The sequence below is a fragment of the Chaetodon trifascialis genome, chromosome 8 (genome assembly GCF_039877785.1).
Source record: "Chaetodon trifascialis isolate fChaTrf1 chromosome 8, fChaTrf1.hap1, whole genome shotgun sequence".
Classification (NCBI taxonomy): Eukaryota; Metazoa; Chordata; class Actinopteri; order Chaetodontiformes; family Chaetodontidae; genus Chaetodon; species Chaetodon trifascialis.
The window spans coordinates 3,313,334-3,337,775 of NC_092063.1; the positions used below are offsets into that span (position 1 = coordinate 3,313,334).

Below are 24,442 nucleotides of genomic sequence, written 5' to 3' on the forward strand. Positions count from 1 at the left end.
CAAAAAACACTCTAAACCAGTGGCATATCCTTTAAAATGCATTGTATTTTATACATTTATCATATGTTTTCATATTACCAGCAAGTTACCAGCCTAAAGTGGAAGAGGGTATCCCTTTGAGTAACAAGTAGCCTCCAGTATTTTCTCCTGGAAGGTAGTAGTATTCAAAATATACTGTCCTACTTTCTTTGCACCGCTGTAATAAAGGCTTGCACACTTTTCTTGCATGTATAGACATATTCAATCCATATACAGTTTACAGAAGTGGACCCTGGCAGCACCGGCGCCGCGTCCTTACTGGAGCCGCTTGACCTTCCGCTCAAGCGGTCCGTCCGCGCGTCTCCACCGCGCATGTTTGTGCGTAGCTCATCACCGTGTGATGTAACACGGTCACACTTCTATGTAATTGTAAGCGCGGCGGCATTCTGGGATAAGTAGCTGTTTGCATATGGATTAGGCCGTGCGGGTGTTTTTAAATCTGTGTTTTCGGGTGCGAGGCCGCTTTCAGCACCGGAGCTGTCCGAACCTGACGGATGCTGCTGCCGCGTGAAGCGACGATGCTGCGCTCGCACTGCTGAGATCCTCTCTCTCTCTCTCTCTCTCTCTCTCTCTCTCTCTCTCTCTCTCTCTCTCTCTCTCTCTCCTCTTCTCTCCCTCCTCGCTCCTCTCCTCCACACGCACAAAACGCTCTGTCATGGCGTCTTCCAACCATGTTACCCCCACCAACTGTAGCTGGTGGCCCATCTCAGCGATGGACGAGGACGGCAAAATCACAGACGGGGAGGAGTGCGAGGAACCGACGGCAGAGCCCAAACCCTTCAATAAAGACAGGCTGGTTTTGTACCACTGGACGCAGTCTTTCGCCTCCCAGAAGGTAAAAAAAAGGAGCAGATCTTGAAAATGGAGGTGGCTCCACGTCTCTTTGCATGACATGATGCTGCCAGCGTGGAGCTCCCTGTGTTTGTTTTTCTGTTATGATCAAAGCATGTTTTTTTGTGTGTGCATGTTTACTCCTGCACAAACCTCCGGAATACGAATATGATCCTGCAGCTGGGCAGATCTCCCATTTGAGACGCTCGGAAAAGCGCTGCAGCACGGGGCTCTTTTCCTCGACACATCGCTGGACTGCTGGTCAATATTCTGTTGTCTTTCATTGACCACCTCATAAATCACCCCTCATATATCATCATCTTCCACCTTCTGTTGACACGTTGAAGCTGTTTTATCTGCATGGCTGTGGCCACAACCTAGGTGCTCTGACACATGACTTCCTAAATAATTGATTGAAATGATGTGCAAAACAAACCAAAGGCCGTCCTCCCCCTTCTGCAGCTGAATCACACCATATGTTGTTATTTTAATGGCTTCCTGAAGTCTACCTTTGATTACCTTGGCAGATACTCACCTGTACCTTTCCTATGCAATGAGCATGTGTGGTAAACATGTTGTCTTTTAGCTATGAAGCTATTCAGAACTCTGAAAGCAGACACTAATAATGAGCATGAAGCTTCATGAAGGGATGCACGATTATGTTTGAGCTTTACTACACAATCAGCATGTATATTAAAGGGCCACTCCACTAATTTTACACATAAGGCTCAGTTTACTCTAAGATATAATGTATAATGTCTTCTGTGGATCTGGGCAGAAAATAGCCCCTGTGATGTCACAGTGATGTCAGGCTCAGATTCAAGACAAAGAATGACTGTTTTTAAATCACCTTCCTGATGTAAACATATGGAGTGAACCACACTCTGGATTTTAGTGTGATTGAAAACAGCAGTGGGATTTCGGATGAAGTTTTCTTACTTCTGGAACAGAACGTGCATTATGGGAAATGTAGGATCCAGAGTATATAGAGCCTGACCCAGACTAGCAGGTAAAAGTCAGGATATCTCAGCTTCTGCTTCTTCGATTTTGACCACATAGTTTTTAAACCTCTTGTAAGTTTGCCAAACTAATGGAAGTGCACATTCAGTGTTCGGAAAAGTCACCTGGTGCATCATCTCCTGTTCGTTGACCTCCGTCTGTACCTTGTGTGCACACGTGGATCACATTTATATATGTTAGTTTTAGAGCTGAAAATCTAAGTCAAAGCAAACATGATCTTTTTTCAAAAGTAAGGATTTGTTTGAGTTTTTTCCAAATGTGAAAATAAAAACAGAATATCTTCTGATTTTGGGACCGAACGGACAAAAGAAGCATTTCATCCCTTTGGGTTTTAGAAATTTGTGATGGCTATTTTTGACTTTATGGACCAAACAAATCTTTTATTCATCATATCAGCAGATGAGTCAAACATGAAAATAACCATTAGCCCGCGTGAGTTTCTCCCTGCTTGTGTTTTGATCTTTTATTACACACCATCCTGTAGGTTTGGTAAAACATCGTCGTGAGAAGCGGCTCATGCTTCATCATCACTGCCTGCCTGCACTCAGAACAGCTCTAGCGCCGTCTCTGAACTGAAGGACGGTGTTACAGTACACCCCTCTCCACTCCAGACCGACAACCTTGAGTTGATGCTCAGTCTCCTGTTGCTTTGTCAGTTTTGAGGCTCCAGTGTTGGCTCACGGCCACCGAGCTGCTGATTGTGCCCGTTGTCACTCAGCAGAGGGTAAACAGCAGCTCACTGTCATGATTATCACCTCAATCCTGGAGCCGGACAAGCTGAAGTGTCTTCACGATCGCGTGTGACTGCGCTGTCAATGAACAGACTATTGGCCGTGCAGCTTTAGAACAACACACGCAGTTAAACTGCAGAACTAAATTTGCCCAGCGGTCCTGATTCTGTTCATTTGTACTGCGGTGTATGACATTTGTTGTTATGCAAGCTGATGCGTGCTTTAAATGGCATTTTGGGCATAGCTTTTATGAGATTAAGAGGCCAAGCACTGGGTTGTCCACTCCAGCAGAATTGAACTGAATATTTTCTGCCTTAATATAACACAAACGCTTGCAGCGTGATTCGGTCAGAGTATCTGTGCAGCACCTTGAAAGATGCTGTTATATTTAGTCAATCTTGTGTGACTTGAAAACTCTTTCCTCACTCTCTCCTACTGTAAACACTTTGGCAATGAGACACTGAGCAAGTGATAATGACAAAGGAGTCGCTCCTCCAAGAGATCAACCATTGCCTCGATGAGTATCGTCATCAGATGTTCAGGGGGATTATTTACAAGTCTGTGTGTGCATCAGCAAGTTCCTGAGGAGAGAGGGAAGCTGTGCCATTGAATTTCTCCTGCACAGCCCTTTATTCCTTCCTCTGAGATTGTAATGCCTTACACCTAACCGCCACAGTACCTGTGCTCCGAGGGCTTGAAGGGGGTCATGCAGTATATTCATCTAACTCACACGAGTAATGCGTTGTGAACACGAGAGCTGTGATAAGGATAGAGACAAACGGAGCTCAGCACTCTGCAGGAACGGCACTTTTTAGAGGCCTCACAGATCGAAACTCACTGGCAGTCTGAAGGCCTGCAGGTTAGAGATTTACACCTTCATCACACCTTCTGTGAAGCTCTAACGCTGTGTGTTTTTGTGTACAGGACAGTGCACCTGCACTTATCTTGACAGTCATTTAAGAATTAGCTTTGTGCAGTTTCCAATATTTGCACATTAACAACCAGAGAGACAAGTAATCAGATCTTCTTTGGCAGTAAAAGTACTCGTTCTGCAGAAAAATGTACAGTCGGGGTGGAGCTAGTTTTAACCACCTTATGTACAGTCCAGTGGGTCCAGAGGGGTGGTCAGGCTGTCCCCCGCACCTGAATCAGAGGGTGATACTGTTGGCATGTTGGGTTGTCAGTATCATGGGCCCCTGGACCAGAGCCTCTGTATGACAGGACTGTCAACAGTTCTTGTCGGTAAGGGAATCCAACAACAACAAAGAGACACAAAAACAACTACAAATAGACATGAAGTGACTACAGAGACACAAAATGACTACAAAGAGACATGGCTGTTGTGTATCTCTGTCGGTCTGGGCGCCATGTTGTTTTATGGGATGGACGGAGGGCCTTTGTCCTGTCTGTGTCCAGAGACCCGTTGTCTCATGATTCCTTCATGTCTGTAGACCATCTGGAGTTAAGAATAGCAGCTTTTTATTGAAATGATCTACTTTCAGGATATTTAATATTGTTCTTTTGGCATTCATTTATTATTATCTTGCCAAAAAACACATTTTTACTAATTTCACAAATGTGCCCTCCTGCCTCCAAAGGGTCACAATATAATTCTGGGCGACTGTGAGATAATTAAAGTGGCAGCCAAAAAAAAAAAAAAAAAGATTTGTTTTTAGATTTCTCTCTCTTGTCTCTAGTCTTTGCTTCTTTGTGAATTATTGGATGTTTTTACTTCTTTGGACCTCAAATGAAACTATGTGAGAAGTTGGTAGAACTGCTAACGTACTGCTAGCTAGCTAACTGCTAATAGACAAATCCTAAATGTGACAAGGGGCCCCAGGTAGATGCTGCTTTTTTGGTAAAGGGTGGCAAGTTAAAAGGTCTGGGAAACACTCATTTAATCTTTGACAATGTGTCATATTTTAGAAACTTGCATTTTTTTATGCAAAATCTTAATCTGAAAACCTTGCTGTCAGATGAATGTAGTAGAGTAAACTTGAAATGTGTTCTTAAATACAGCACTTGAGTATATGTACTTATTCTTTTCCACCACTGTTGACAGCAAACATAGTTTAAAAGTCACGTGTCAAGGATTTAGTGGCATCTAGCGGTGACGTTGTTGATTGCAACCAGCTGAACACCCCTCGCTTTGCCCTCTCCTACTGTGGCCGCTAAAAATGCAAAAATATGAAAGGTGCTCTTTAGAGCCAGTGTTTGGTTTGTCTGTTCTGGGCTACTGTAGAAACATGGCGGACTTAGTGGAAGAGGTCCAGCTCCCTCTGCAGGTATAAAGAGCTCATTCTAAGGTCTTATATTCATGTGATTTTACACTGAAAACATAATTCTGAAGATTATATTCAATTTCTGCCAATAGACCCCCATAAATCCTCCACACTGGACCTTTAAGTTACTGTATATCGTTCAGTAACATGAGTTTATTTTGTGCCTTGCAAGCAGCTGAACTATTTGGCATCGTTACTCAGGAGTGACTAATATTATTATATAACAAACTCTGGTTGCAGCATGAGTGTGTTATTGTGGGCATCGCATGGGGACACCTCAGCAGTGTAAGCCTGGGACCTGAAATGTTTGACAGTTTTATATAGAAATCTGTGATTTAGCGAGTAACAGAGCCGCACTGATGGAGATGTAAAAAGCTTTTCGCTCTGACTTTGCAGCTGAATTCATAGATTTTCTGAACCCGTGCTGCTGTTGTAATTGCTCTGCTTGTGTTACTAAATCACTCATTTTTATTTCATTACACCATGTCTGACCATGTTCAGCAAAACTCCCATTTTGCTCTTCCTCCTGAGCGGCCAAATGTAGCACTTTATACCCGAAGTGTCATCTCCTTTCATTAATCTTATTCCCACTAATAGCTCTCCATGGACCTTGGCTTATCCTTCATCCCTGTAGCAATGGATCCTGACGGTCCTGGAAGGCTTTTGCACAAACCTGTGCACACTGCAAAGCATCTCATTATTCCGCCAGACCACAAACATTTCAGCAAAGCCTTTTTATTCTACAGGGCACAGGCATGGTAACTTTTATTTATGTCGTAGAGAAATAAAGCTATTAGCTCGTGTGTTTAGCTTTGGTAATGTTGCAATGACTCGTTTTAACAGCAGAAAAATAATCCTTGTTTGAAATGTTTTTGTTTTACTTTAGATGAAATGGATCATCCGTCTTCCTCTTGTTTTTGCATTTTAAGGTCTCAATTATGTTTTCGAAGGAACAAATAGTTCCCAGTTCTCCCTCTGCATATTATTTCCTACATTCATTCGCATGTATTCATGGTAGAAGTAAAGGTGTGGTGTGTTTGTGCTTGCAGGTGCGTCTCGTCATTAACGAGAAGGGTCTGGTCTGCGAGGAGAGGGATGTAAGCTTGCCGCTGCAGGAGCACAAGGAGCCGTGGTTCATGAGGCTGAACCTGGGTGAGGAGGTGCCCGTCTTCCTCCACGGGGACACCATCATCAGCGACTACAACCAGATTATAGATTACCTGGAGAAAAACTTTGGGGGAGGTATGGTGCAGTAATAATGCGGTTCCCATTCAATGATGCTGTTCTACTTTCTTCTCTTCTCTTAAGTTTAAAAGCATGATTGAAAGCATGGACAGACTAACCCCCACTAAACCCCTCCCCTGAGCAGTATTTGTCCAATCATAGTTTAGCATGACCGGTCCGTCAAGCTTTGGATTTCTCTGCATGCTGAAGGCTAACATCCACTGAGTGTATTTCCCCTCTAAGTAGAACCCAGTCCTAGACGCTAGGCTAATGTTAGCGGTTCTGTCCTGCTCTTTATTGGCAGCACACAGCAATTAAAAACCATGCCCTGCCTTTCTACACAGAGTGCAACATTTACTGGCTTTTCCAGAGTGTGTAAAGGTGTTCACTGTATAGTGCCATCAGAAAATCCACAAAGGAACAAAAAGTAGTGTCCATGTAGGCCTGTACTACTTTCCTGCTAACAATGCCACAGTTCAGTGTGGCTACATGGGTCATGGAAATGGACTTTATGTCTGGGACATGCAGCTTTAGCATCAGTCCTTTCATACGATATCATGTTTGTAGCCTTATGTGCATATTTAAGACCCCTTTTACAAGATGAATCTTAGGTCAATTAGCTGACTAGTTACAGCTGATAAAATCTGCCAGCGTTTAGGCGGGAAAATTGATGATTGCTGGCTAAAAATCAGAAGTCTGCTTTTGTGTGCTTCTGTCTGAAATCAAGGACCCATTGTCCCCCTAACAGGCTCGGGTTTTAGCGGTGTCTTTGTGAAACAATCACGCCATTGATTAATCCACTACAAACCAACTGACACACATTTAATCAAGGGTTGCCCAGTTTACTCTGTTCCTAATTCAGTATTGCTCAAGAGCTACAGAAAATATCAGGCGCCATCCTCCCAGTTTGTGAAGCTGGGGTAGCAAACACAATTGGAAGCCATCGGAGGCCATCTGTCATCCCTGTACACTGCGTGTCAGTGTGTACCGTACTGTGAAGCTCTGTAAGTCACTGCAACAATGTCTTTGCACCAATGTCACCAAGATGAACTCCTCTGATTAGATTAGATGAAATTGAACTGATCCCTGTGGGAGAATTTGTGGCAGTCACAGAAGGGACTCGGATACAAACCTGAGAGGGAGTTTCACGATTAAACAACAACAAATATATAAGAATTCCTATGTGAAATGTGCATTATGAGGCACTGACTCAGATCCAGGCTTAAGACGTGTCATCCGCTGCCTTTGCCAGAGAGGAAGCAAATGTTAAGATGCATGCACTGAGTCCTGTGATCTCTGTGTGTTATGCATCCTATAGAGTCATCAGTCAAGACGGCGTGATGTTACGTAACGTCCTGACAGCCTCAAACCAGTAAAGGCCTGAGGGATGCTGGCCAATAACTGGAGAACTCCCTTGTCTTCATTTAGTTTGTGGTCACTTCTTCGGAGCAGCGATGCTTGAAAGCTTTGCAGGAGATCTGGTTGACTGCTTGCTCAGTAATGAAAGGCTAGAAGGCAATAACTGACCCTGGTGTTTGAGGTCCTGTTCTCATTCAGACCCATTTGTTTTGGCTATTTGATAGCGTGCCGCGAGCAGGTAATTGGAGTAATCTCTATTAGAATAAGTTAGTTTGAAGCTGTACAAGAATCTGCGCCTGTTAACGTCAGTCAGGAGTTTTCCAGCGTAATGAAACCGTTCAGCTGAGGTGTTTTTGTTTTCTGTTTTGGTCTGTTGAATGTTAAATGAATCCACCACATGTTTTAAAACCAGAGCTCAAGCTGGACATGCTTTTAGCCAGGAGTCAATCTGCTGGATAAGACTTACAGACATGCTTTTTCTCTGCGTGTAAATCCCTAATGAATGCTGGCAATGTGGGCTGCAGCTGCCCCGGAAAAGTGCAGATGTCTCAGAAAAGAGACTCTTATACCAGTGCAGAGCTGCACGGTGCCAACTCGGACTGCTTCACTGTGCTGCTGAGATGCAGCAGAGCGCCCCCACTGTGTGAAACCTGTTCGAACAATCAGGGCCTCAACTGCTCTTATATTCTGTAAAGTGCATCATTGTCTGTTTGAACACTGGGTTGTTCTTCGATGAGTTTAGCTGCTGATGTGTGATTTTCCCCACGCTGCTGCAGCAGACCACCGAGATGACCGCTGCATGGCATGCCCAGGTCGGCATGCTGGTCCTGGGACTGATTACTCAGCTTTCTGGAGCTCTGCCAGGTGCAGCTCCACCCTCCGCAAGCATCTCCGAACATCCTCAAGCAGCCAGCTGATTATCTGTGTTTTGTCAGCCCTGTGTTTGGCTGGCTGTGACCCTGCACGGAGATAAACGCTCACTCTGCTCCGCTAACCTGTCTCATCCTTAATACTGAGTCTCAGCAGCAGGTCATTAAGTTGAGCATCCTCCCAGCCATGCAGCATGTAGCCAGCACGCTGAGTGCTAACACGAGAACAAGGACAGCAAAATACAAAAGCTGCTCCCCTCAGTAATAACTGCAGGAAGTTACTCCGCCCAGCAGACAAATAGTCCAGCACATAACCTCCATTTTTACACTGTTTTTAGTAGAGATTTAACAAATAATATGTGTTCATCAGTGAGAGCTGCCGGAAAGTGCACGATACCTTCAGGCAGAGCCAGCCAAGTTGTCCTCTCATGTTTCAAGCCTTTCTGCTAAGCTAAGCTAACAAACTGTTGGCTTATACTTAAAGAGACACTCAACCAATTTTACTCACAACATCAGATCCTCCTCTGGTTCTGGAGGAGCTGCTAAAACATTAGTAGAAAAACAAAAAAAAGCAGCAAAAGTTCCCAAACACATTTGAATTACAGTAAAAAATCCTTCACATAACAACCACCAGTGAATCTGCAAACAGAAAAAAAAAGAAAAAGAAAAATGTTGCAGAATTACAGACGTTATGATGTGGAAGTGAACAAGGTAAGGGAACAAAGGGTAGAGTTGCATTATGGGAAATGTAGTATGCAGCATTTCAGTGTTTTATGCATAAAGACACACTGTTGGCTCATCTCTGCTGCTTCAGGTTTTCAGTTTGAGCGTCACAGCTGTAAGCGATGCAGCACTAAAGCAGCGCCCTTTAATGAACAGGGTGATGAGAGCGGCACTCATCCTCTCATCTGGCTCTCTCAAGAAAGCAAATAAGCTCATTTCCCAAAACGTGGAACTATTCCTTTAACTTGAGCAGCAGCAGATAAATAGAACAGATCAGGCCAGCAGGGGATCGGTGCAACAAGCTTACAGCGGAGCCTAATTAACCCGTGGCCTTGTGTTACTGCGCTCATTGTGTTTTTGTTCATCTGGATTGTCCTTGAATCTCGTCTCATGGGGTTACGCAGCGTTTATAGCCGAAACACGTTTGCTTTTCCATTCAGTGTAAATTCTCAAAAGCTTGTTAGTTTCCAGGAGATTTTTTTCCCCCCATGACTTCATTATTGTTCGACTGCCAGGCTTTATGAAACATGACCAGAGGCGCCTGGTAGCAGGTTGCCATGTTGTGACTGTCTGAGAGCTGCAGCGCCGAGAACTGTGTTATTTTGGGGACGTGTAACAGCAAGCTTAATGACAGTTGCTTAGAAATCTGAGAAGTAAATGAAAATATACCAAGAATATTAGTGTGCAGCTGTGCTCGACATTCATTTTCATTGTTTAGCTTGCACATTATGAGCCATGAGATGGTCCTGAGCTCCATATAGATGTTTTCTCTGTGTTCCTGTTTTCACACCGGTGTCTCGCCCGCAGACACGGTGGCTCAGCTGATTCCTGACGCAGATTCGCCTCTCCATGAGCGAGTGCAGCAGTACCGTCAGCTACTGGATGGTCTGCCCATGGACGCTTACACGCACGGCTGCATCCTCCATCCAGAGCTCACCACCGACTCTATGATCCCAAAGTACGCCACCGCAGAAATACGTAGTAAGTGAAACCGTATTGTGTGGGCATGATTGTTTAGAAAGACAAACACGGTGGTTTATGGTTTCCAGTTGGGCTTCACACAAAGCAGTGAATTAAAATCAACAGAAAAGTCACAAAACATTAACCAATGAGTCTGATTTTTAAAGAACAAACACTGATCCAGTCATATAAATACAATTCAAGCACTTTTGAATGGATTAAACAAGATCTATGTTCATTTGTGAGCCTTAGAGATGCTGGAAGGTGTTTTTTGGTTGTCTTTGGATAGAACCAGGTGAACTGTTTCCCCCTGTTTCCAGTCTTTATGCAAAACTAAGCTAACCGGCTGCTAGCTGTAGCTTAATATTCTTAGAACACATGTGAGACGTCACGGTCTCAGGCAGCCTGAGTTAAGACTGACCTGGTTTTAAGTTGGGACTCTGTTGTCTGTCTGTTTTATGATCTCACAATCGCACCACAAAGACACACAGATCTGAAATAGCTTTCCTCGAGGTGCTAATCAGAGATGCCAAGTAAAACAGCTTTTAAAGGTCCAGTGGATTTAGGCGATCTACTGGCAGAAGTGCAATATAATATTCAGAATTTTTCATTAGTGTATAATCACCTGAAAATAAGAAATTGTGTTTTTTTTTATAGCCTAGAATGAGCTCTTTATATCTACAGAGGGACAGGTCCTCCTGAAGGTCTGCATGCATGCATCCGACCTGCGAGGCAATTCATAAATACAAAAAAAAATTCTCTAGACAGCGATACATTTTTTTCTGTGATCAAAGAAAATAACATCGAATAGTCGACGGGTGGTCCTGAAACGCAGAAAACATCTAACAGTTTCGTCTCATTGATGACGTGGATCATTGGGAAAAGAGAAAAGTCGATGTGGAGCATCGCACTTTGCAGGAGAACTGGACAAACGATTGTTTTCTTTGCTGAAGGAAAAGTCAAGGCAGCGTTTCTGAGTTAGCTTGTGGGGACGAGCTCGCAGTCACTGCAGCTCGAACCAGATAAACTGGATGAACAAGACCGAGTTCGACTTTGAGTGTCAAGCAGCTTTCATAAGACCACATTCTGACAGAGACCTGCAGGCTGAGCGAGCTCATGGCTGAGAAGCTAAAACCTCCTTCAGAAGGAGGTTGTGAAGGAGTGCCTCGTTGCTGCTGTGGAGCCGCGAGCATCGGACACACTGAGGAAACACTGAGCATGTTCCTGCTGCGGAGCGTGAAAGCTCCGTCAGGCGTTTGTTGAGAGGTTTCAGGACATGAAGCGTCAACAAAAGGAACATATTTGTTATGTCATTAAATGTGGAACCAGCTGATGTTCCTACAACATAAAATCACTGAGCTGCAAAGCAACAATGAGCTCAAAGCTGCAACAACCTCCACCTGCTCAAGTCCAGAAACCGGATGCATGTCCTGAGGACTTTCATTGTTTGGACAACATGCTAGTGAAAGCAGCTCTGTTTAAAACCGACTCTGGCAAAGACTCAGTTCTGCTCAAGAGTGACTGACCCAAAGCTGTAAACCCAGCTGCGAGTAGCATCATCATCATCATCATCACTAACATCTGCCAAGAGAAGCAGCTCCAGCCATCGCAGAGGTTAATGTGATGTGTGTGTTCGATAATTTAGCGTGAATGTTTCTTGATGAGAAAAAGGTTCCCCACAGACACCTGGAGGGGGAGGCTGAGGGGAGGGGTGTGCATTTGGTTGCAATCTGCAACCTCACCACTGGATGGCACTAAACTCCACACGCTGGACTGGAAGAACTCACCAGGAAGTGGACGTCTCTCATCAGTCAGGAGCTCCTGGACAGTCTATGAGGGTTCATCCAGTTCCTGAAAAGACCCCCTGTCAGACTCTGAGTGGAGAGGATCCAGATCCCCGAGTTACCAGGAACAGGCTGCACCACAAACTCAACCGAGGCCACTCAAGTGTGCGTAACGCACAAAGACACACGGCGCTCACAGAGGAACCTCGTGCTGTGCATCGATGCAGCTTGATTTCATGTGACGGCGCATTCTGCTGCATTTCACAATGCATGTTCACACACGTTTAAAGCTCTGAGCGGATGTGAGTGTGTGGTGTGGTGTGCTAGTAATGTGAGATTTTACTCTTAAAAGCAGCTTTTATCAGCAACAATGAGAAACTCTGTGAAGAATAATGTTTATTTATGGAACGTGGAGACACAAAGTAGAGGGCTGTTTTTGTTTTTGCCTCATGTTCCACGTGTATTCTCATTTTTGATATGTAATATTAATGGATTTCAGTGTTTTGAATGGATTAATCTGAATTTACAAGCTCTCTGGGTTGAATGAGCTTCAACTTTTGGGACCAGCTAGTCTCCCAAAGCAAAACAACAGACGGGCATTAGGAATGCAAAGCCGTTCATCTTCCTCTGAGCATTTTCCACATCATCAACAAACAAATCCCTGTTTTTATGTGCTCGACGTGATTAGCATACGGTGTAATTTGACGCTACTCAATACCAAAAAACCCTTAGCTCAGCACGTCATAGTGATGCCAGATTTATGCACCCCAGCAGCTGATATCAGGCCTGCCAGTGTGAACTTTAGTGCTCTTTCAGGTAACGGCCTCCACATGTAAATCCAAATTCTGCGGCAGAATTGATCCTCCAGTGAAACTCCGGCCAGGATGTTTCTGTAAAATCTGCTGCACTGTTTAAGCATCACTGATGTTTGTGTGTAATTATCCACTTACTGTATGTTCGTTTCATATAAAATCATTTAAACAGGAGTAAATGGTGCATTCACTGAAAATATACCAGAAATGTACAATTTAAGACTTTGACTACTGACCATGTGCACTTAAACATGAGCTTAGCAACATGATCTGAAGCTCAGAGTGGATTTAAGAGATTTTACAAAAGATGGGAAAACTTCATTTAGATTTGTTCAAATATAAATTTGAATATTTTGTGTGTGTGTGTGTGTGTGTGTGTGTGTGTGTGTGTGTGTGTGTGTGTGTGTGTGTGTGTGTGTGTGTGTGTGTGTGTGCCTGCCTTCAGGACACCTGGCCAACGCTGCGACGGAGCTGATGAAGTTGGACCATGAGGAGCCTCAGCTGACAGAACCGTACCTGTCCAAGCAGAAGAAGCTCATGGTGAGTGTGGAGGGCATTCATCTCGTTTGCTTCTGGATTCCCATCATTATTCATCCTAAACTTCCCGTGATTTGCAAATTACTAATGATGGAATTAAGGTATTTCAGTGGCTTTAAAGGGATAAATTAATGGGCTGTATTAATTAAGGTTCAAAGTTCAAAGTTAAAGAGTTTTTTAAGGAGTGAAAACTAAAAACTTAACTTAAAATGTGCAAACATGTAAACAATGATATAAAACCCTCCTTAAATTTATACCTTCAGAGTACTTATGTTTTAATTTAGCTGAACATTCAGTTCAGGGGACTGACTTGGGATGAACCCCTGAAATAGCATATTCATTTAAAAACTAAGATCACTTCAAGCTACCCATTATATTATTTTCCAGTTATTAACAGGATATTACCTTTTAAAACCCCTTAATATTTAACAGTGCATCAGTTTAATCTAAACCTGGGCTTTAATATCCTTCATTTGGTCATCTTTGCTCATGGTAAACATTAACTGCTGAACATTAGCATCACTACGAGCATATTAGCATTTAGCTTCTGCTCAAGCGCTGTTTGACATCCTGGAATTTAAGCATTTTTTTTGTCTTTTTTAAAAATGTTTGTCAGGCAAAAATCTTGGACCACGATAATGTGAACTACCTGAAGAAAATTCTGGGGGAGTTAGCCATGGTTCTAGATCAAGTGGAGGCAGAGCTGGAAAAAAGAAAACTAGAGTATCAAGGTATGTTCCCGCCATTATTATCACCTCCAGGACACCAAATCTGAATATTTCCAACAATCTTTTTATATCATTTCCATTCGACTGCAGGTCAGAAGTGTGAGTTGTGGCTATGTGGACCTGAATTTACACTAGCAGATATCTGCCTCGGAGCCTTGTTGCACAGGCTCAAGTTCTTGGGACTTTCTAAGAAATACTGGGAGGACGGCAGCCGACCCAACCTGCAGTCCTTTTTCGTGCGTGTGCAAAAACGCTACGCTTTCCGCAAGGTCTTGGGCGACATCCACACGACCCTCCTGTCGGCGGTCCTACCCAACGCCTTCCGGATGGTAAAAAAGAAGCCGCCGTCCTTCTTCGGGGCCTCTTTTCTCATGGGCTCGCTGGGAGGGATGGGCTACTTTGCCTACTGGTATTTAAAAAAGAAATACATGTAGTGAATGCCCTCTTGTTGTGTTAAATGTCTGTGTATTTGTGTGATGTTTCAACTTTTCTGTAATGTTTTATGACTGCAGGAAAACATAATGAATCTATATAGAGAACACTATTACTTACCTGGGTGAACAAAGAATATTAAAACATTCCATATTAAGAAATTCTTGACAGCACATTTTCTGGTAATCAAGGCCTTCCAGTTTAATTTGTGGCAACTTGCCGCTCTCGTGCTGGCGAGTCCTCGTTTTACTTTTGTTGGAGGCATGCATCAGGTCCACTTACACTGAAAACTTAAAGTAGAAACCCAGACAAACGTTAAACACAGTAACACCAACAGGGGTTAACTGACCTTCGCATGCCACTATTGTAGTCATTACTCATACCTGCTCGTCACTCCTCCATCAGCCTGAGGTTTCACCAGTAAAACCAAAGGAAAATGTACATGACAAATACTCTCTGATAAGTGCTGTGCTGCCAGAAACTGCCACAAGAAAACACGAAAGGATGGAGGCAAACTTTGAAGGAGCAGCTCGACATCTTGGGAAAGTCCGTAAATCACTTAGTTTAGATCGATGCCGCTCTCACGTCTGTCCGCTATTATGGCGCCAGGAGATGGTTAGCTTAGCTTAGCATAAAGACTGGAAACAGATGGAAGTAACTAGCCTGGCCTTGTCCAAAGGTAACCAGACCCGCCTACCAGCGCCTCTAATGCTCACTAATTAATCAATCTCATTTGATTGATTTGTATAAAAACTACAGTAAAAATGGTCTGATTTACCTGGGAGGTGAGCTTTGACGGTGCTGCTTGGCAGATTTTGTACGAGCTGTTTCTCAGCTCCAGTTTGTGCCTCTTATCTTTAATCTCAATGCAAAGCATCCAATTTACTGTAAAATATAAACCCCAACATTTCTGAAACAGCCAGAAGGTTGTTTAGCGAGACTTTCTGCTGTTCTGAAGGTTAAAGATGGAGCTCAGGTAGCAACCGGCTAGCTTAGATTACTGGAAAGGAGGGGAAACAGCAGCAGCATGCAGCACCAGTTGACGTGTCCTTGCTCTGTTTGGGACACACAAGCAAAGAGCATCATTTTGTACAAAAATATCAAATGTCCAAAAGAACTGCTAATCATTTTTTAAAATCTTGGTTCACATTTGTACAAACTGAGCAAGGAGATCCTGGCTGCTGCCTGTGTTCATGTTGGAAAGTGGGATGAAAACATTTATTTTTTTTGCACAGAAAATTGAACATTTGCTTTATTCAGATGTTAGAAGAGTCTTTGGCAACAGCGGGATGTGTCGTTAAGTTACCTTCTGGGTTTTTCACAGATTCTGGTGTATTTTTCCAAGAAAAGTGAATTCCTCGCGCTGTGACCTGAATATAATGCTAATAAACGACAGGTACAAGTTAGCCGTTCCCAGTCTTCATGCTAAGCTAAGCCGACGAGCTGCTGACTGCAGCATCGTCTCAAACACTCAGACCTGAGAGCGGCATCCAGTGTGAACCAGTGCATTTCCCAAAATGTGGAGTTCTGCCTTTAACTAAGTGTGCATCCTACACACAATGAAACACAGACACACAGAGACACACGAGCGCTCAGAGTCGGTTTATTTCGAGCACCACAGGTCACACAGCACACACTGGTCCACCGTCACCGTCTTTGTCACCGAGCACAAGCTCAGGTGTTACAAAACCTGGTGCTTGAAAAGTTACACTTGGCTGAGCTGGTGGTCAAATTGTAAATTCTGCATCTATGGCACAATCGTGTTGCATTAGCGTTAGGATGTAGGTTTCATTGCATGGGTACTTTTCTTATTGTGTGAGCGTCTCGTGACGGGTGGACACTGAGGATTTTGTGTCACCCAGAGGCAGAATTTACGATCGCCGCCGAGCATCAAAACCACAGATTTCTAAATGCTCCGTCGCCATTTGTCACCTTTGAAGCACCTGCACTCTGCAGTGTGTTGGAGATGGTCCCTCAGCAACTCTGAGCGGGAAACACCACCGGGTTCGACCGCGGCCTGTTTGTCGCTGGCTCCTCCTGACAGATGCAAGATTGTTTTTACAGATAGATATTTTTAATTAAACGTTGTCTCACTTATTTTACTGCGCTGAATTTTTAATGAGCTCACAGGTTAGAGGAGGGGGACAGGGGAGGAGAAGCTGACTCATCTGAAGGCTTAAAGGAATATGAGGAGGAGAGAGAAAAAGCCCCCCCCCCCCCGCCAGCTGTCTGGTTGTTTGTTGATGCTGTGTACTTTTCTTGCTCCACACTCTGTCTACCCTTAACGGGAGCCTTTCTGCTTTCTGGGAGTCGGATCTCCAGGGTTTCTCATGCTATCGTTCTGCTCCTGAACCCGTGCGCTCTTCGGTTTGAACTCATTACGTGAGCTTCTGGCTGGAGGGGCACGCTGATTTTGGTTTTATGGCTGGTTATGTGGACTTTCTTGCAGCGAGGACTCACAGCTCAGTGTTTCTTTCTGTCCTTAAGGAGGCTAGCTGCCAAGCTTTGGATAATGAAAGTGGTTTGTTTTTCAGTGGGGACGCTCCCTGTCTCCTCCTGCTGCAGACACTCGTCTCTGCAGGTGGAGATTAGCAGCACGCTGCAGCTGTGGCAGGTTTCCTCGAACCAAAGACGACGATCAAAGCTCCTTTAACAGCAGCGTCTCCTCGCTGTGTCGCATCTGGTAATAAATCTGATTTTCATCCAGAAAACAGAAGTCACTTTCATGTTTGGTAATGGAGACATGGAGAGTACAGAAGAGCCAGAGAGCAGATTTAACTGTTTAGAATCAGTCCTTCATGCCTGGAAGACATTTGAGATATGCATTAAAGGAAACAGGGAGGTTATCTGTTGTGAAGCTCCTCTGAAACGAGCAGCAGTGAAGCAAATGGAAAAAGAGAAGATTTAATAATAGAGACCTGGATGTTTCAGAGTTTTTACACAAATAAGAAGACTCAAAGTGAAAAGCAAGAGTTCCTGTGGCGAGTTAATCATAGTTATTTTACGTTGGCAAACACTGAGGGGGAGAACGGCGAGAAAACCTCATAACCAGCCAGTCGTCGTGAACACTTTTGATCACTGCAGGCACATCTGTTTTAACCACTACAATCATGCTACCTGAGGGGTTCGGATCCGTTCTGCTGGGAACACAAAGAGTTCAAGTCGAGAAATCCTAGGTGTGATTTGTGGCCATTATATTTCACTATAGTATTTTTTTATTTTTTACTTTTGATTTTTTATATTTCTATATATGCATTTATTTAAGGTGCTTTTTATGATGTTTGTTCATAAGCCTTAATTTATTCAGTTGCCATCAATGACAAATAAATAATGAAAATGGAAAACACAGATCCTGGTTTTTATTTCACCAACCCCCCCCCACCATCCCCACAATGCAGAGCTCGAACTTGTGCATTTGACACGTCGTCAACAAAGTTATTTGCTTTATAATGTCATTAATATTCTGCTGATTTACAGGTTCGTTAAGGACAGCTGTGTCTCCGCCACAGAGACCAGGGTCTACATTAAGTTCCAGGGACTTTATTCTGCTCAGGTTTTTCTTCTTCAGTCTTGAATCTTTTATTTCGGACGCCATTTTTAAAAATCTGCAGCCACATTCCAGCTTATTGTCTGTTCATTGTTTTTTGACGCATCAAAATGGACTGTCGGCCAAGAATGAGGAATAAAAACAGACTAATCCACCAAATCTTCACGGGTCTTTAGGCCGCGGTGGAAACACAAACATCGGGCTGAAGGAACCTTTTGGGTGGAGACGCAGCTTAATCTTCCCAATTACATGCAAAGGCAGCCGTTCTTCTATATTTTCCTGACTGTCAACAAATCCCACAAAAATACCAAAACCAACAATGTTGCAAGTAAACTTTACAACTTTCCACTGGTTCCTGCTGAGGACGTCAAACTTTAACAGGTTACAAACATAAACTTTTTAGTTTATATTTACTGTACTGTACTCAGGAAACTGCATTAACACAGTATTTGTTACATATGTTAGTATTTCTGGCAGCAGGACTGACAACAAACTAAAGTTCCTGTTTTAATTTCTGTGTTTTTAAAGGTTTTTGGACTCTATGGCACAAAGGAATAAGATATCTGGCTTTGGCGACGTTTGACAACACTGCTTAGTATTCAGTTTTTCATGTTGTTGTTGATAATAAATAAAATCACAGCTGAAACAATCAGCTGATTAATCCATTAGTCCATGGCAGAAAGTGATCAAAATAATTGGCAGATTAGTCCAGAATGGAAGTAATCATCAACATTTCCAGCATTTCAGTGTTAATAATTTGCAGTTGCAGGGCTGATTATAACTGTGTGATGAGACATTAAAGGTATCTTTGTACCTGCTATTATAGCTTCGTCCTCTGAACCAACGTTACATATGCCGCATTTCCGCTAGCGCGGCTCGACTCGACTCGACTCTACTCTACCCGGTTGTTTTGTGTTTCCATTAGGGATAGTACCTGGTACCCGATATGATACTATTTGTAGTACCTGCTCTGGTGAGGTTCCAAGCAAGTAGGAGCGATACTATATGTGTGATGTCAACAGCCTGTCGGCCACTGATTGGCTGGAGAGTGTCGTCACTGGTCTGCGACGTCCACACCGGAAAAACAATCCCGCCCCCTCCATTGTAACGCCGGGCAACAGCAACCGCTGACTTTATTCTTTATTCTCACTCGAGGGAAATGGCTGCTCGTAAAATATCACTGTGGTCCGTCGACAAAAAGCCACAAACTGAGCAGCAAGTACAACATCGCCTCGATGTCCTCCATTGTTTGTCGGCTCTGTTTGCGTCGCGTACAAATTGGCATCATGGCAGTTTTGCACAGCCGTGGTATGACAACCCCGCCTACGTTGAGGAGGTACTATGAAGTACTCAACTGTAATGGAAACGCAACCAAACCAAGTAGAGTAGAGTAGAACCGAGTCGAGTAGAGCTGGAACTGTGTAATGGAAATGCGCCAACAGAGCGGTGACACACAGGCACAAAAACTCCAAACGACACGTGATGAAAAACGACAGCTCACTTAATGAAACTTGAGCCCTCTTTAGCTACAGTCTGATCTGACTTTGTTCTGAAGGTAGTTGCCAATAAAAACAATGAGCAGCTGCAAAAATATACAACATCAGTGTGAACCAACTGTAAACATTCTAACGTGTTCCCACTCAGACATCTAAAAACTGTGGTTGCTCTGAGTAAAGCACTATAAGGCAACAAACTGGGAGACAATGGCGCAACAGGCAAGCCGCACACACAGAGTGAAGGTGAGACGCCGAAGCTGGGCAGCGGAGCAGCGTCTTGCTTTTATCTCAGATTACAGAGAGTCATTTTGGGAGCAGCAGCTGCCAAACACCATGGAGGAACTACAGGCCAGTCATCCTGTGCAGAATGACCTTTCTGTGAGGAGGGAATAACTTAAAATAGCTTGGGCAGCTTGGACCCGAAGACAGATAACGTCAACCGTAGTGTGTCGTTTGGAGGATGGCTGCAGCATTAGCAGCAATGTTGTCGGAAAGTATGACTGCAGCTTAGGCGTGCTGTTTCTGTCCTACTCTGTGAGGCTGAGGGGGGAGTCCCGGCGACAAAGGATTCAGATACCAAACTCGGTATGTCAGATGCCACCCCAACAGGCCACATATGGTCCCGAGCAACTTCTGATGCACGTCATGGAAGTAAACAGAGGTGCAGGTAAACATCCACACCCAAATGATCAATATGAGATTCAATGCCAAGTACAGCAGGTTGAGGAGCATCCTGGGCAGAGCAGAGAGACTGGCTCTCTTCAGGGACGCCATGTGTGCCGTTTCCTCCACGATGAGGAGAGCCGAGTAGGCCAGGATGAAGGAGTGCCCTGAGATGTCGTAGCCGAGCCAGTGGAAGCCGGCACGCCTGCAGCTGGCTTTGGAGGTGAACTCCTTCTTGATAACATCCATGGCGTCGGTTTCAAAACACGAGCCGGTCACGTCCTCGATGTAGAAGAACGTCTCGGTGCAGAAGTACCAGATGGCGGTCGCCACCACCAGAGACAGCAGCCGCCGGCCGAGAAAGTACCGACTCCTGGTTGAGGAGGAGTAGGAGAGGACGAGGAAGGGCGTCAGCAGCAGCAAATTCCAGCCCCAGGACAATTTGACAAAATACCTGCAAGAGGAACAACAGTGTTCACAGTAGCATTTAATTCAAAGCATTCATCATTCCTTTTCCTCTGTAGTGAAGATATATTTTGTTTCCCCTCTGAGTATCAATGAAATTATTCACCCATCTTAACCTTTAAGGAAGATGGGTGAATCCACTAGAACAAAGAAAATACAAAGACGTTATTTGTCTTTTCTATTTCCCTCTGCAGCCAAAGGAGGGTGAGCTTTAACGCATTTTTCCATCGTTTCAGAGCTGGCTTCAGTCTAAGGGTGTAATTATAAAACCACTGACATCATGCCTGCTAAAACTGGAGAATCCATGAATCTGAAAATTTGGGATTTTGTGGTAAATCATTAGATTTTAATCTGCTAGCATTTACTTCAGAGATGCAACTATTTAATGTGTCAAGCAGGACTAAACTTCTGTCTTCACAGGGCTAATAGTTAGCTTAAGCAGACTGAGTATAACTAATAATTAATAATTAATCAGAGTTAATTCATAATGTTTGCAGGAATGCAGGAAAGTTTGTTTTATTTTTGCTCATCTGTTCGTCTTGTTTTGAACTGTTGAACTGTACGAGGCGAAATGTAGCAGCACAACAAATAGTTTACCTTTGACCTACATCACTTCAGCAATGCTAATTTCATCACACACAGTCCGGAAATTTTTGACGGCACTTTCACCTTTTTGTTATCAATCGGCCACCTTACTTGTGGTCCACCTGCGCTTCGGTTCATTAGTCTTGTCAGCTAACCTGAGCTAGCAAACATCACATTAGCACTACTTACACATTCAGGGCATTTTTGCTGCTGCTGAAATATGTCTGCGGGACGAGCTCCAGGTACTGAAGGACTGACCCCACGAAGGAAATCACCAGAAATATCCAGGGGAAGCGCTGCCGGACGGCCGGTATCTTCCAGAGTTCGACCAACTTGTCCACAATGACATCCAACGTCGCCATGTTGACTCCACTGACTAGAGGAACCGGCCGGCCTGACTCTGACGTTACTGCGGCTCAACCAATGAGACTTTTCGGCCGAGTGCTCGTGCCCGCCTTCTTTTTTCTCAGTTTTAAGGGCAGTTGACGGAATTCTTTTTCTTCTTCTTCTTCTCCTCTTAACGGTGGACCGCAAGCCTGTAAATGCAGGTGCCTCCACCTACTGTAGAGAAGCGTGTACTACCTGCTACTAATACTGCACAGTTGTGGTTTATATTATATTATATTATATTATATTATATTATATTATATTATATTATATTATATTATATTATATTATATTATGTGGGCTGCACGGTGGGGCAGCAGGTAGTGCGTGTGCCTCACAGCAAGAAGGTTGCAGGTTCGATTCCTGGGTCGGGCCTTTCTGTGTGAAGTTTGCATGTTCTTCCCGTGCATGCGTGGGTTCTCTCCGGGCACTCCGGCTTCCTCCCACAGACCAAAAACATGCTCAATAGGTTGATTGGTGACTCTAAATTGCCCATAGGTGTGAGTGTGAGTGTGAATGGTTGTGTTTATGTGCCCTGTGATCGGCTGGCCACCGGTCTAGGGTGTACCCCGCCTCTCGCCCGTTGACAGCCGAGATAGGCTCCAGCCCACCCGCGACCCCGAAAGGGATAAGCGGCATAGAAAATGGATGGATGGATATTATATTATATTAAAGTAGCTCAAGTGCTTCACTATAGCTTTCACTATAGTTTTAGTGACTTCATAATCATCAATTGTATGATGATCTTAAACACGACAATGGATTACAGAATAAACTACCTGCAGCACATATGAAATTAGCTAGACAGTAAAATACAGTAAAATGCTGCTTACACATGATGTTACATGGAGTGTTTTCACAGTGTGATATAAGGAATAAAAATACATAACTCTAGTTCTTTCTGCTTGCCACCTGCATGTCATCCATATTCTTTACCATCATTTCACCATCAAACTAACAGAGTGTGTTTCAGGATCATTGTGTGAAATAGAGACTCTGCTGCACACGCTCCTCTCTCGCTCTGGGTCATGTTTGCTCAGACAGAGCCTTGTAGTGTGGCATGTGGATGTAAGGCAGAGGGTCAGGGTGTCAGGTTTTATGGCTCATGCTGACCTCAATACAAGCAGCCAAATGCAATCAGACACACAGTGTAGACAAACTGAAATTGTTGATTGTTGAAAATATTTCTTTTTAGAGAAAACTGAGTCAGAATTGGATTTTTGTATCTTATTAAGTCATGTTTGTCTTCTGCTGGTCAGTGAAACGGGCATCCTGGAAAGGCTCAGGTGTTCATGGATGGAGCGAGGTTGGAGGTTGGTGAACACAGTTTGTTTGCAAATGACTGAATTCTGTTTTTATTTATTTTTTACACAATGTTCTAATGTTAATGGAATCAGGGTTGCATATTAGAGGATTAAATAACACATAAAAAAAGAATAAGATGTGTACTCCACAGTAATGGTGGCTTGGGGCAACAGACACTTGACCCTTGCTGAGTCATGCGATTCTACTGGAGGAAAATAAATCTCCCCTTATAGCATCTGAATGCAGACAAAGTTTGTCCTTGATGCACTCAGACTTGGCAAACAAGCCTCTCCTAGAAATGCAAGTTTCCAGGCACGCCTGGTATTCGGCTGATTGTTTGGACTACAAACAAAAGAAATGCATCTAAATGAAATGGTTACATATTACAGTTCAGACATACCGCCAAAAGAATTGATTTAAAAGACGTCTGTGGTCAGAAAAAAAGAGTCTTTACACCAGACAAAACATTTGATTTGTATTAACACAGTGAAAACTATTTCTGCTGGACTGCAGATATCCCAGTGTGGACATGCTAAATGCAAACATTGAAGAAAGCCTCTCTGAGAATGAGAATCTCAAGCAAATATGAGAAAGTGGGGGAAACCTCAGAAACTCTGCAGACATCCTGGCTGCTCGATGGGACTTCAGTGACTGACTCGTTCATACTTTTGATCCTTTTTGTGATGAAGTTGATCTTCTCAGAGAATCTTTGAGGGAAAAAAATGAGACAGATGTTTTCCTTGAAAACTGCATCAGAGCAACAACCTGTGAACACAACACTGACACATTATGACTTCAGGAAGTTGTGATAGTGAACTTGTTGCCTTCATACACATCCAGCAGGAGCAGGATAAATCTCTGTGGTTTCATCATTCGGAGCCTCTGCAGTCATTTGATCTCTTGTTAAAGATTAAAGTATGAATCTTCCTCATGTGCCTGGAACAAAAGCATTTCTGTTTCCAAAAAAATTGTGACGCTGTAAAACGTGAAGAGAAACAGAATGTGATGATTTGAAACACCCTGAAACACTGTTTTCAACTGAAAATAGCACAAAGACAACAATGTTGATTTTTTAATTTGAAAGTTTTTTTTTAATTATATCCTCATTTAATATTTGATGGCAGCAACATGGTTAAAAAAAAACTCAGACAGTGGCAACAAAAGACAGGAAAAGTTGTGAAATGCTAAAAGAAAACAGCTGGAGGAACAGATCAGAGTTCATCAGGTTTACTGGCAACAGGTGTGTGAGATGAGTGGGTATAAAAAGAGGATCCCAGAGAGGCTGAGTCTTTCTGAAGGAAAGATGGGGAGGGGTTCACAACACTGTGACAGACTGAGCTGATAAACAGTGCCACAGTTTAAGAATCATGTTTCTCAATGTAAAACTGCCAAGAAGTTGAGGATTTCATTGTCTTCACTATGTAATGTCATTAAAAGATAGAGAGAATATGAAGAAATCTCTTTCTGTCACTGCATGAGCTCAGGAACACCAGACAAAAACCATCGTCTGTGATCACAGAACTCATCTCTGCAGCCACAAATGAAGCTGAAATCCCACCACGCAAAGAGGAAACGTATATGAACCAGATCCATAAACACAGCTGCCTCCTCTGGTCCAGAGCTCATTTAAGATGGACTGAGGTGATGCTGCCAAGTAGACAAC

The 24,442-nt window shown here is 43.6% G+C and overlaps 2 protein-coding genes across 2 annotated transcripts; one reads left to right on the forward strand and one right to left on the reverse strand.

The window, feature by feature from the left end:
• The first annotated feature begins 316 nt into the window (after positions 1 to 316).
• On the forward strand, positions 317 to 17,675 carry gdap1l1 (ganglioside induced differentiation associated protein 1-like 1). The gene is made up of 6 exons (XM_070968126.1): positions 317 to 874; positions 5,953 to 6,145; positions 9,886 to 10,059; positions 13,080 to 13,174; positions 13,788 to 13,902; positions 13,990 to 17,675. The coding sequence occupies exons 1-6, from the start codon at positions 695 to 697 to the stop codon at positions 14,331 to 14,333; spliced, it is 1,101 nt and encodes a 366-aa protein (XP_070824227.1). The 5' UTR covers positions 317 to 694; the 3' UTR covers positions 14,334 to 17,675.
• On the reverse strand, positions 17,576 to 21,468 carry fitm2 (fat storage inducing transmembrane protein 2). The gene is made up of 2 exons (XM_070968127.1): positions 21,277 to 21,468; positions 17,576 to 20,491 (listed from the first exon to the last, which is right to left on the reverse strand). The coding sequence occupies exons 1-2, from the start codon at positions 21,447 to 21,449 to the stop codon at positions 19,882 to 19,884; spliced, it is 783 nt and encodes a 260-aa protein (XP_070824228.1). The 5' UTR covers positions 21,450 to 21,468; the 3' UTR covers positions 17,576 to 19,881.
• Positions 21,469 to 24,442: the final 2,974 nt, after the last annotated feature.